The following is a 13355-nucleotide window of genomic DNA, read 5'->3' as shown; positions in this document are numbered from 1 at the left end:
CTCCCCCACCCCCACTGAGCAGGGAGCCCAACGCAGTGCTCGATCCCAGGACCCTGGGATCATGACCTGAGCTGAAGGCAGATGTTTAACTGACTGAGCCACCTAGGTGACCCCTGACAGAATCTTTTGAAACAAAGACTTCAACTCCAAAGTTCCTTTGTCTTGCCTACTTTATTAATAGCATGGAGATTAGGTTTTTTGCTCTTATGTGCTGTTCATACAAAGATGAGTTAAAAACATGGTTCTTGCCTTCTTTTGCATGTTGTGCATGGAGTACTTACTGTAGTTTGCTGACTATAGTAGGTGCTCAGTAATTATTCTTGTAGTATTAAAAAAGAAATGTCAAACTCTAAGTTGCTCTGGAGCAAATACGCCTAGTAAATATTGTTTCTCAAGCCTTTTTTGGGGGGGGTTCCTACACACTAACTTGGTAGGGCAAAAGAGTCCACACACTTCTCACATTAGCTCTTGCTTGTGTCAAACAAAAATCTTGTTTGAAAGCAGCATGCTATGTCAACTCAGCTGGCACTTCCCATGCTGTCATTTTGTCCTCTGTTAAATGAGAAGGAGGAAGATGCAGAGACCGTGTGGGAAGGGCTGTGATTTCCTGTGAGAGTCCGGTGAGGGATAAAGGTAGAGGGAGAATGCTGTTCAATATATCCTAATTCAGAGGGGAGCAAGACTTCCAGTGGTTCTATTATTTTCTTCAATCTCTGCCTGTGTCTCCCTCTAGTGACGGCCATGGAAAACCCCCTTTTGGTCTAATTCTGTTAAGCTTCATTTATGTGAAACTTGTAATTACTCACAGCACAGCAAGTATTTGGTATCCTTGAGATTTTAAAAATCCTTCTTCTTTTTTCCCCTAGTATCCTTATATACATTTGACAAGGCGAAACAATGCATTGGCACAATGACCATCGAGATTGATTTCCTGCAGAAAAAGAGCATTGACTCCAACCCTTATGATACTGACAAGATGGCAGCAGAATTCATTCAGCAGTTCAACAACCAGGCGTTCTCAGTGGGACAGCAGGTGGTTTTGAATTTTCTTTCATTCTTCCCGCTTAACAAGCATTCCAACCCCTGTAGTTGTCCAAAATAATAATTCTACTTTTTAGAAATTGCAAGGAGCTTCACATATGGACAGATATATCCAGTTGAGGGACAAAAAGTGATGGAGATTTGTTTACTGAACCTCTGAGTCCAGTCAGAAAAATTCTATAGTAGCTTTTAGTGTTACAGTGTCATATTTAATTACAGCAACTCTTTCCTCTGTGAATTTGGGAACACCGCAAACTTATATGTCTCAGATTTCTTACTTTTCTTTTTGTGGGACATTTGTTTTGTCTCAGATGGCTTTCTCTCTCACTGATATTTTTCTGTAGAAAAGTCATTCTTAATTCTTTGATTGTGAACAAACTTGAGAATCTTAAGACAATTAGGTATATATATTTTCAGGTTTTTCATGGAACATCTGAAGCCTAGATTTTTTTATCCTTAAAACTGATATGCTGATCTTGCCTTTTTTTGGACTTCGGTTAATATATTGTTAACATCCTAGGAAGAAATTCTGTTCTTTTATAATTTTACTTAAAGAGCTGCATGAGTTCATAAATTGCTGCTTGTTTGAATGTGTAAATAATCATTGCTCTTTTGACCTCATTATTACTTTTTCTCCAGCTGTGTGACTTTTCTTAATTGTTTCTAACTCCTTCCTCCTTTCATTCATAGCTCCATAGCAGTAGTTCTCAAAGTGTGATCCAGAGACTTCTGGGGGACCCCTGAAACTCTTTCAGGGGGTTTGTGAAGTCAAAATTATTTTCATAATAATGCCAAGATGTTATGTATCTTTTTCCTCTTATTTCCTCATGAATGTATGGTGGAGTTTTGCGAACTATGTGATGTGGGCTAGCTCATTGGCACACTGACTGTTAGAGCAGATGTGAGGGTCCAGCTGTCTTCCTTTAACCAAGACATTAAAGAGATTTGTAAAAATGTGACAGTGCCACTGTTTCCACTTAACATTTTTTATTTTGGAAATTGGTGTTTTTTTTAAATAAATTAAAAATATGTCATTTATGTTCACATAGTGAATTTATTGTCATTTTTATATTAACAAATACATTTTAAGTTTCTTATTCTAATTTCTGCTATAGTGAATACGAGTGGATATAATCCATTTAAACAAAGGCTCTTTGGGGATTCTCAAAAATTTTTAGGAATTTAAAGAGACCCTGAAACCAAAAAGTTTGTGAATCGCTGCTTACGGCATTCTGATCTCTAGTGACTTACCTGGACTGTCCTTGCAGACTGTCATCTAGGGAAGTATGTGGAACAGGCAGTGAGAGAAGTGGTAGAAGGAACTAGCTCTTGGATGAAAGGAGTGTCACTTCTTTGGATTCTCTCATCTAAGTGTAATGGCATAAATCTGGAAGAACAAGACCAGTCATCTGGATAATCCCTATATTATGATAAACTTTCACAGGTGAAACTGAATCACTGATAGAAAAGGGTTATAGTGCATTTATTATTATTTTTAGGAGTATTAGAATTGGAATGAACCTCAGAGTTTATCTTTTCCCCCCCCTCAGAGGTTATCTTGTCTAACCTCCTCATTTTGCAAATGCATAATTTTTAAATTCAGAGAAGGTAAATGATGTGCCCATGGCTACACAGCCAGGGCCATAGCTGAGACAAGAACCCATTAGTTAACAGAACAGTTAATTAATTGCACAAATACTTACTGGATAACCTAGTGTGTTTCAGCTACTATTTTAGTCCCAGCAGATCAGAACAAAATACACTCATTTCCTATTCTTACAGAGCTTACTTTCTAGTTGGGGAAGACAGAAAAAAAGCAAGAACTGCCATGCACTGTTAAATACTTTGATGTAAGTAAAATGAGACGATGTGCTGGAGAATCAGCATGGTTGCTGCTTGAGATTAGACGGTCTGGGGAGGTTCCCCCAAGGTGACAGTCCGCTGATCATTTGGTGACCACCTGTCCATTGCTTTTTGAGCTGTGCTGTACTCCTGGATCCATACACTTTCTGATGAATAATGATGCTCCAGTTGCTTACCTAAACGTCATTGTTTTTACCTTTTCCTTTAGCATTATTACTTTAATAGAAGATGCTTTGGTATTTGTAATCATTTAAAACCCAGTAACGTGCAGATGTCTATAAACCCATGAGAGAAAAATCCTCCATAATGCAGAGAAGAAATAAATATCTCACCCCAAATCACTGTTCTTAGTATCGACTCCCGTTTGTAGTGGTGAGTAGTGCCAGGATTGGCAGTCAGCTTTGCCTGCTATAGTTACTGTTAGATCCCAGCAGAGAGGGCCTAGGTGTAGAAGGCACTCAGTAAATACTCGGTGAATGAATGAGCATTCAGAAGCTGTCTGTGAACTTGTATGGCAGGGATTTGTATTGGTGATGGAAAGGCATGAATCTTCGAGTTATGGACCCACGCTTGAATCCTGGCACTGTCATTTACTAGGACTCTGGCTTCCGTTGCTTAGGCCCTCTCTGGATCTCAGCTCCCCTACTAGTAATTCTGAGGAAGACTACCTGTTTCCAAGAGAGTTCTTGAGTATTAAGTATAGGACCTCCTGTACTGTTTGTTTGGCACATGAAGATAGTCAGTGTTAGTTCCCTTTTCCTCTCATTGCCTGTGTGAGTAGTTTGCCTGTGGAGCAGATTTGAGAGGGATATACAGAAGAAAGCTGCCTTCCCTGCATTTGGAAAACACTGGTGATGGTGTGAGAATCCCACCATTATATCACGAAGTGAATATTCTCCCCTTACCTCTTTTCTACATAGCTTGTGTTTAGCTTCAACGAAAAGCTTTTTGGTTTGCTGGTAAAGGACATCGAAGCCATGGATCCTAGCATCCTGAAGGGAGAGCCTGCGACAGGTAAAAGACAGAAGGTATGTTTTATTTCTAATAATCACTGTGATGTGAATTGTGAAGATTAATATAACATTTCTAGCCATTCTCTTGCTCAGTGTTTTCTTTCATTGTACGTACTCTTTCTTTTTAGGTAGTAGGGAGAAAACATCGCTTTTATAGCTAACACTTAACAAAATATAGCATGAATTACACTTAATTGCAGACTTAATAGTAATTTGAAGTTTGTATGTGTACTTGTAATCCTGGTTGAATGCAGATGGTAATTATTATACACAAATAATAACAGTAAGTCAGGCATTGTCAAAGATACATGAATTGAAATTAAATAGAAATAGTAGAAGATGGTTAGGACAAAAATAAACGGAATTTAGATGATAGTTTGGAAGACTTGCTTTGCTCAAAGAGATCTTACTTCCCCGTCATTTTTGGCCTTGCTTTGAGAGGTCTAGAAGTTCGCTCTTAGGCTAACTACTAATTATTGTCTTTCTATATAGATTGAAGTAGGACTGGTTGTTGGAAACAGTCAAGTTGCATTTGAAAAAGCAGAAAATTCATCACTTAATCTTATTGGTAAGATTTGCAATTTTTAGAAAAGTCTGAATAAAGTGGGACTATCTCTGTTATCATATGTGACTCAACTACCGTGATTTTCAAGTCTGGGAGGAGAATAAGGGCACCTCTGTTGAGAAGGGTTATCACGAAATCACGCAGTATTTCATCACTGTCTGATGTGCCAATACAGAAAAAAAGTTTGGGGCACCTGGTGGCTCAGTTAGTTACTCATCTGCCTTCAGCTCAGGTCATGATCCCTGGGCCCTGGGATCGAGCCCTGCACCGGGCTCCCTGCTCCATGGGGAGCCTGCTTCTCTCTCCGCCTCTGCTTCCTGCTTCCCCTGCTTGTGCTCGCTCTCTCTCTTTCTCTCAAATAAATAAATAAATAAATCTTTAAAAAAAATAAAGTTTAAACCTTCACTAGGTCATCATTGTCCATTAAAAACAGAATGTGGGGGCGCCTGGGTGGCTCAGTGGGTTAAAGTCTCTGCCTTCGGCTCAGGTCATGATCCCAGGTCCTGGGATCGAGCCCCCCATAGGGCTCTCTGCTCAGCGGAGAGCCTGCTTCCTCCTCTCTCTCTCTGCCTACTTGTGATCTCTGTCTGTCAAATAAATAAATAAAATCTTTAAAAAATAAATAAATAAAAATAAAAACAGAATGTGGGCTCTATGTGTAATTTTTAATTTCCTAGTAATCACACAAAATCTGGAAGAAAATACAGAATAAAATTAATTTTAAACTTTTTAAAAAAGATTTTATTTATTTATTTGAGAGAGCACACAAGAAGGAGCAGATGGAGAGGGAGAGAAGCAGACTCCCCTACTGAGCAGGAAGCCCGGTGTGGGCCTTGATCCCAGGACCCAGGGATCATGACCTGAGCTGAAGGCAGACAGCCAACTGAGCCACCCAGTTGCCCCTAATTTTTAAACTTCTAATTTTGAGATCAGTTCAGGCTACAGAAGATTTGCAGAAATAGTTCAGAGAGGTCCTATATGTTTCACCAGCTTCTTTGGTGTTAACGTCTCAAATAATCATAGTACAGTTACCCAAACTAAGTTAACATGGCTATGTCGCTACTAACTAAACTACAGATTTTATTTGGGTTTCACTAGTTTTTTCATTATGTCCTTTCTGTTCTAGGATCTGATTCAGAATCTCACATTGCATTTAGTTGTTTAGTTTCCATAGTCTTCTCTGGTCCCTGACAGTTCCTTAGGCTTCCACTGTCTTTATACACTTTGGTGCATAACGTGTCTGTATGCACGTTGGGAACTGGTTAGTTATTTAGACTGCCCCTCACTTGGTGGTGTGTTAAATGTGACATTAGCATCATTTCTATTAGTGATTGAGTTAAATGGTGAATGTGCAGGTAAGGAAGGTCTTTCCACAGATTCATAGCTCAGTCCTACTCTTGTATGTTAGGTAACGCAGACTGGACTCTAAGAAAAGTAACTCAACCAGAATGATGATGCCATTAACTATATGGTAATTCTGATTCGGGGTGATTTTCACTATGCCAGTGTCTTCCCAAGTACAAAGTAGAGGATTTTCACTGGTTACACACCATTATTTCCAAGGTTATTTATCTTCAAATATGTGACCTTTTTTATTGATCCATAAATTATCATTCCCTCCTTACTATTTTTTTCTTAATTTTGCAGTAAAATATTTGTTTCATAAAATACTGATGTTCACTCAAAAACAACTCGCACACTCTAAAATCTTAAAATTTGATTTTGTTTTCATAATGTTTTATAATTCATTTTGTTGATTAACATATTTCAAGCCTCTTAATACACCTCAACAATATAATTTTTAATAATCATTAATCAATAATCATTATATGTTGTCTTATGGAGGTCAGATTTTTCAGAATTTCCTATTATTGATCCAATACATTTCTGAAATGATTTCTTTGTATTTCACATACCTTTCATACACCATTTGTTAAGGTATCTTAAGGGAGTTGCATGACTTTCATACAATGTGGGTATTTCTAAGTTGTGCAAAGGTGTGATTGATGGGCTTTTTTCCATTGATAAATAAAATTGTGTACTGATTTAATATGCCCACAAGAGGGCAGTAGAGTGTAAGAAATATATTTTTCATAGCTTCATAAAGGAAATGAGTCCACAAAACCCTAACCATAAAATCACCAACTAGGTAAACTTTTTCTAATGTGACCTTTTCTTCCCTAATTAAAAAAAACTGTATCACTTTATTTTTTGTTTATAGTAGAGTGTATTAAGGCACTTTTATTGTTTTTGAGATGGCTAATGTGGTTCTCTTGAGTTACTTTAGGTGGCACTATGACATTTAAGTTAGATCATTTTTATCTTTGAAAATTAGGAAATGTTAATTTTGAAATCATTAAGACCTTAGGATAATTTTAGACTTTTGTGTGCAAGTGGGGGAAGAAAACAAATGACATCGGACTTACTCAGTGCATCTTTTCAGGCTAAGGGGTTTATAAACTTAATCTAGATAAATACATGTATTTTTAAATATACTTGCTTCAGGAACCTTGAGGGATTATTAGATTTCAGTTGCATTTCTAGCAACTAGTGTTGTCTTCATCAGATGTACACATGGTGTTTGCTTTCATCAGCCAAGTTAGTTAACTTGGTTAGGATTAGAGGTTAATAAGACTAATCTCCATGGATTGATTACAAATGGACTACTGCATGAGTTTAGACATTTTGGAAATGTTTTACTGGCCCTGAGTGGGTCCACACAACTAGTTAACATAGCAAAACTCATTCTTCTTATTAGAAAACCTGCTAAAAGCATGTTCATCTTTGCATAGGATAGCTTCTCTTTACGCATTAAGAGTGCCCAGCGATTTCTGTCTTTTTTCACCTAGTAATGAAGTTCTTGTTTCACATTTGATTACCTTTGTTTGACATAGGCAAAGCGAAAACCAAGGAAAATCGCCAATCTATCATCAATCCTGACTGGAACTTTGAAAAAATGGGAATAGGAGGTCTGGACAAGGAGTTTTCAGATATTTTTCGACGAGCGTTTGCATCCCGAGTATTTCCTCCAGAGATTGTCGAGCAGATGGGTGAGTTTAAAAAGGAAAATTTGATAAAATCTTGTATTGTTAAAAAAAAAAAAAGAATGCCATGAAGTCTTTTTTTAAAATAACGTTTTGAAGTTATTTTTCAGATCTGCTAGTGTATTTTTGTGTGCTAACTTTTTCTTTTAAAAAAAATGTTCAAAAATTTTTTTGAAGTATTAGAATTTTTAAAATTACATTTTAGGTTTGGGGGAAGTAGAAATATTTGTGGCTACTTTATCTTATTGATTTATTTATTAATTTAAATATGTGTATGGACATATTTAGAAATTTCATTTTATTTATTTATTTATGAATGTTTTTCTATAAGACACATTAAGGAATTTCACCGGACTCTAAAGAGCCACTGTGGGTCTAAGGTTTACGCTGCTGCATCATCATTATCTGTTAGACTGTGGGCATTGTTCTTATGTTAGCTACGGCTTCTTTTTATTGTGCTGCTGTATTACCAGATTTGTACATCTTCATACCCAGTAAATGGATTCTTGGCATGTTTTTCAATTAGATAAGTTTGATCCAAAAAGACAAATGCAGGATATACATGGGAGTTTCCATATTGCATATAAAGAAATGTGCTATTCATTTATCATTTCCTTCTTGAAGGTTTATTTAATTTATCGTTGTGTGAAATGGCTTTATTTGCCATAGTGGAAATGCTGTCATGACTGCTTTCATATCCATATCATAGGTTGAATTGGAATGTGTGCAACAGAATTTCTGAGAAAGGAATTTATAACATAATAGCTTCTGGCAGACTGTTAGTATAAAAACAGTATCTTAAAAAAACCTGAAGGAATACGAATATATTACTCCCTTCACCTCCATCATTCTTTATCTTTCCATTGCTACTGGCAGATAAAAGTATGGTGGGGAGAAGAACTGCTTTCTAGGCACTAAGTGCTTGGTTCTATTAGCCGCCTATTGTTGGTAGCCTTTCTGCCTGGCCGTTCACTCTGATAAATTACAGGCACAGCACACACCTGTTCTCTGGGTAAAGGTCGAGTTTGGAGTTGGATTAAGAGAAAATGACAGAGACCCTCATCACCTGACTTTTATACACCTTGAGATGGCAATAACAGACTTTTTTATCTGAAAGATAACAAAGGCCAAGTCCATAAAAAACAGAATTTTAATTTGGAACACAGTAAAAAATGTGGTAATTCACTATCTTGGTACTGTGTATTTTGAAGCACTGTAAGTCCATAAAGCTTTTTGATCAAGACATGGAAATATTGTTTGCATATATTTTGCATATCAGGAGAGATAAGAGGATGATTTTAAATGTTCTGTTATTCTTATGGCATATTTTTCACTGGTTTTCAAGACTGAGCTCTGTGCAGAAAGAGTCTAATGATTCTATTTCTTTGAACATTTATATTATCCAGCCAACAAGTAGAAAAATAATGGCTTCTGTTATAAGCTGTATTATAAATATTTTCTCACAGTTTTTGGAAGCTATCAAGGATTCACTTATTCAGATATGCATTTCCTGTTTGTGCATTATGTATACCCTGCTCATTAGGGTCTCTGTCGGCAGTTGGGTAGATAATACAGAAAGGAGCAAAACTCATATTGGTCAACTTGTGACTTTGCCAGCTGTTGGAGAGCTTAGAATTCAGTCAAAACAGATTTGGAATTTTTGAGTGAATTTAATCTGTGTTTCTGCAGTCGTATTGAAATTAGTTAAGTTATAGTAGTTGGCTTTTTGTTATTGTCAACATGTTTTTTGACTAAGAACCATGGATTTGAATTTTGTTTGTGAGGGCTACTATCTAGAACCTTTTTTGTGGATATATTTTTCTAATACTTTTATACTAATTGGACAAAAAATGAATTCTGTTCTTTAAAAAAATTTTTTTTCCTCTTTATGGCTTTTTGCCATCAAGATACATGCTACCAATTTGATTTAAAAGACAAAAAGTATAAAACTACCTTTGCTTTTGGGCTAAATTGAAAGGCATTATTTTCTTTATTCTGAATGAAGATTGTCAGTGTCCTAAAGCTCATTTTTATAGTAAAAGGCTGGGAAATAAATCTCTTGCTATACATGTGTCATTCCCTGTTTTCCATTAGAGTCTTCTTTTTTCCTTTGAATTTTGGGGGAATTACATAGTAGAATACCTCATTGCAGTCTAAGAACAGTGTAGTTATAAAATTCCCATTAGGCTTTGGTAAAGGTATATAAAAGTACAGATTGCTACATTTGGATAGAATATAAAATAACCCTGTGCAAGTTCCTTTTATATATACCCTATGTTCTTTTACTCTGCCAGGGGGGAACAAAATTGTCTAATTTTTTCCTCACTCTTTATTAACTAAATAGCTAAACATCTATGGTTTGGGGATCTGATTAGATACTGGGTGTGATTGTTTAAATCAATTAAAATGGAAAAAATAGTGATTAGAAAAGAATAATTTATGTAGGTTATGGAGCTGTTTTGGTTTGTGTTAAGCAGAGAACTTTTTTACTTTTGGCTTGAGACCAAATGATGGTGTTTACCATGGAGTCTAGAGTTATGTCTGCTTTGTAAGTAGGAATCTTAACTAAATGGATCTCTTTGCCCGTATATCAAAGTTGCAAGTTCACAGAGTGATCAGTTTATAATTCTTTTCTCTCATTGTGTTCATGAGCGACAATTTTGCTTCTAGGTAAGAGTTCTTTCCTTTTGCCTCTAAAACTTCATGTTCCTTTTCACCATTAAGGATGTAGTTTAGAAATGTGCAAACTGTCGTTGGTGAGGGATATGGGGACCAAAGGGCTGACCAGAGGCGCACAGTGACGCAGGAACGTTCGAGGTCAGGTAAGGTCACGCACATGCAGTCAGTGTCCTAGGAGCTCCGTCCGAGTCCCAGGGTAGCGACGTGGGCGTCACAAAGCGGTGTCTCTAAGTCGCAGTGAATGACCTCAGCAGCCGATGGCCGTCCTCGAGCTCAGTCAGGTGACAGCGTGTGTACTTGTGTTCAGTCACTGCGCTTACTCCCTGGCAGGCGGTTTTGTGGAGAGTGTTGTGGGTCATTAATGGATCAAGTACCTCAGTTCTTGTTGTGGCTCTTTTGTTGGCAAAGCTAGAGATTCTGTGAAGAAACTTCATTTTTCAGCATCTCTCCAGTTACCTGTAAGTTGTAAATGCCAGGACAAAAAGACCCACCAAAAATCCTCTTCAAAGGACAGTGGAATGATTGTTAAAGAATTAGCACCTCTTGCTGTCGTTTTGGGACTGGGTTTACATGTAGCCAAGGAAAGGGGCTTTGGCAGAAGTTACCCATCTTAGAGCTGGAAGGAACTGGTGTGCAGACGGAAGGCCTCCAGCCTCACACTGCCTTTCGGGGGCGCTATACCTTGCCGAGATCCAGGCCACCTAGTGGGGAGGAGAGCCTCTGTGAGCTCTTGTGCCCCCCCCTTCTTGGAAATGGACTCCTTTTGGTCCCCTTTCTCCAGGCCTCCCTCTCTAAGCCCATGTTCAATCTGTATTTTTAAGATTTCTTTTGAAATTCTAGAGGAAAGCAACTCTTTTTCTGATACCGTAAGGGAAACCGCAGTTACTCTAAGGCGTAGAGCGCCGAGAAGATAAGGAGCCTCTCAGTGGCAGGCAGACATCTTTCACACGCTAAGAACAGTGCAAATAAAATACATGGAAGAAAGGGCACTGAGGTTTTGTATGCGCCATATTGGGCAGAGCGGGAGTTCTTGCTCAGATTAACATAAACACTGACACTCTTAAGATGCATTTTCACACCCCCACTCATGAGGGGAGATTGCAATTTAAATGGGGGTTAAGACATCTAGCCGAACTCCAGGGCTCTGTAAAAGGAGCCCTAAGGCTAAAGAGCTTATCTGAAATTTGAAAAAAAGAAAAAAAAATGAAGCTTTCTGACATTCATCTTTTTTTCCTTGTATTAGTCATAACTTGCTTTTCAGCTATATTTTAGGTTTTGAATGCCAACCTGACATCTGTTCAAGTCTGCCTGTAATTTATTAGGAAAGGAAAAGAAAGCAGTGGCTCACTAGTTAGAGATGCAAAACTTCCCTCTTCTGCTTTACCACCAAGTACTTAGAGATGATGCTTGAATATGAAGCAGTAATTACTTGCTAATTTACTAATTCCAACTTTATGTTGGGAAATTTGTCAAGTTTTTTTTTTTTTAACTAGAAGAAGAAATGGCTTATGACCATGTGATTTCCAAAAATCTCTAGAACAGCATTTAGAGCTAAAGCAAACACCCTAAAAAAAATTATAGGTGATTTTTTTTAATAAGTTGGAATTTTTAACCTTGAATTAATTCTTTTATTGGTTTTAATTTTGTACATGAAATTTACTTATATTGGAATAGAAAAAATGTAGCTGTCTCATATCTCAGAGTCAAACCATATGTAAATTCAGTCAGCATTTTTTATTAATAGATAAACTTCTAGAAATAAATCTTTCGAGGAGGCAGAGCTGTCTGTAGAGTCTAAGCTAATGGATTAGGTTTGCTGGAAACTACAGGTCAGTTACGGATGCATAATTGGGTCACTAGTCTAAGTTTGAACCTAAATGGCCAGCAGTAAGGAAGTAATTAAACTATGCTGCATGCTCTTAGCCTTGCTATGGAACACAGCGAAGTGGGTCTTAAAATGCTACAGCTCCTGCTATATAGAGATGTCTTAATAAGAAATATATATATATATATATATATATATATATATATATAAAACTGGAAGTAAAATGCATTAAATTGAAAAAAAAACATTGTTTACTTATGTGGAAGGGAAGTTAGGTTGGGAAATACAGGGAGATTTTTGTTCTTTTACTCTCCATACTTCTGCATCTGAATGTTTTACTGTGATCTTAGATTTCTACTTGTGTAGTTAAGAAAACAACCAAAAGGTAGTATCACAGGCTCTTTTTTGTGGTGGCTTCACTGTCAGCAAAGCAAGGGAACGTGAGAACAGGTGTGTCCCATGTCCTTCATGAGGTTTCCATGGAGGAGAAGAGCGCAGGGGTAAGGGGACCCCCCTGGACTTTGATGGTAGCCCTTGACAGAGGGGAGTCAGAAGCACCTGTCCTTTTCCACTGAAAAGAGAAAACCGATTTCCTGATATGTAACAAACTACTTCCTCCTATTACTTTTCTGCCTTATATTAATGGGTATAAGTAGTTTGTATTCCCTGCATTTGCATCCAGGCCTTTACTCAGCTGTGGAAGCCTGAGAGGGGAGAGAGTGGGACACAGGGACTTGAGGGAGAGCAGACATTCTGATGTGTGAGGACCTGTGCTTGAGTTTGCTCGGTCCTTACACCTTTCTGCCAAGGAATCCAGCTCCTCCGACTCCTGACGTAAAGTGATGGGTATTTCTTCCCCTGTTACTCCTGTGTTGAAATTGGCGATGATGACGTCGATGACAACAGTGGCTAATGTTCTTGTAGTGCCAGGTGCTGTTGTAAATGCTTTACATATGTTGACTTTTTAAATTCTCACAACAACCTTATCAGGTAGGTACTACATCACCCCCATATTATGGAGAAGGGAACTGAATCTCAAAAGGTTGAGTGACTAGTCCAAGACCTATAACTAGTAAGTGGCGGAGCTAGATTTGAACCCAGGCAGTATGACCGCAGAGGCCGTACCCTTAACACTTACATCGTTCTTCTGTCATGAAAGCCTGTCCTATAAAGCTGCTAAAATGGGCCTTCTCAGCCCCACTTCTTGGGGCTTCTGAGGTGGTTTCTGAGGGAGCTAGAGCCGAGGGTTTTTCAACTGTGGCATCATAGACATTTTGGGGCCTGATCATTATTTGGTGTGAGGCACTGGCTATCCTGTGCATTGT

The 13355-nt window shown here is 37.8% G+C and overlaps 1 protein-coding gene across 1 annotated transcript in view; it reads left to right on the top strand.

Moving 5' to 3' along the window:
• Nucleotides 1-13355, top strand: part of NSF (N-ethylmaleimide sensitive factor, vesicle fusing ATPase) — a gene marked incomplete at its 5' end in the record, with an annotated part of 149338 nt that overhangs the window by 39892 nt on the left and 96091 nt on the right. Inside the window, 4 exon segments of the mRNA XM_080826861.1 lie at nucleotides 867-1033; nucleotides 3825-3932; nucleotides 4410-4485; nucleotides 7377-7532. Of these exon segments, the coding sequence (XP_080682987.1) occupies nucleotides 867-1033; nucleotides 3825-3932; nucleotides 4410-4485; nucleotides 7377-7532 (507 nt within the window).

The sequence above is a fragment of the Martes martes genome (genome assembly GCF_963455335.1).
Source record: "Martes martes genome assembly, chromosome: 16".
Classification (NCBI taxonomy): Eukaryota; Metazoa; Chordata; class Mammalia; order Carnivora; family Mustelidae; genus Martes; species Martes martes.
This window is presented reverse-complemented; position numbering and strand designations above follow the sequence as displayed.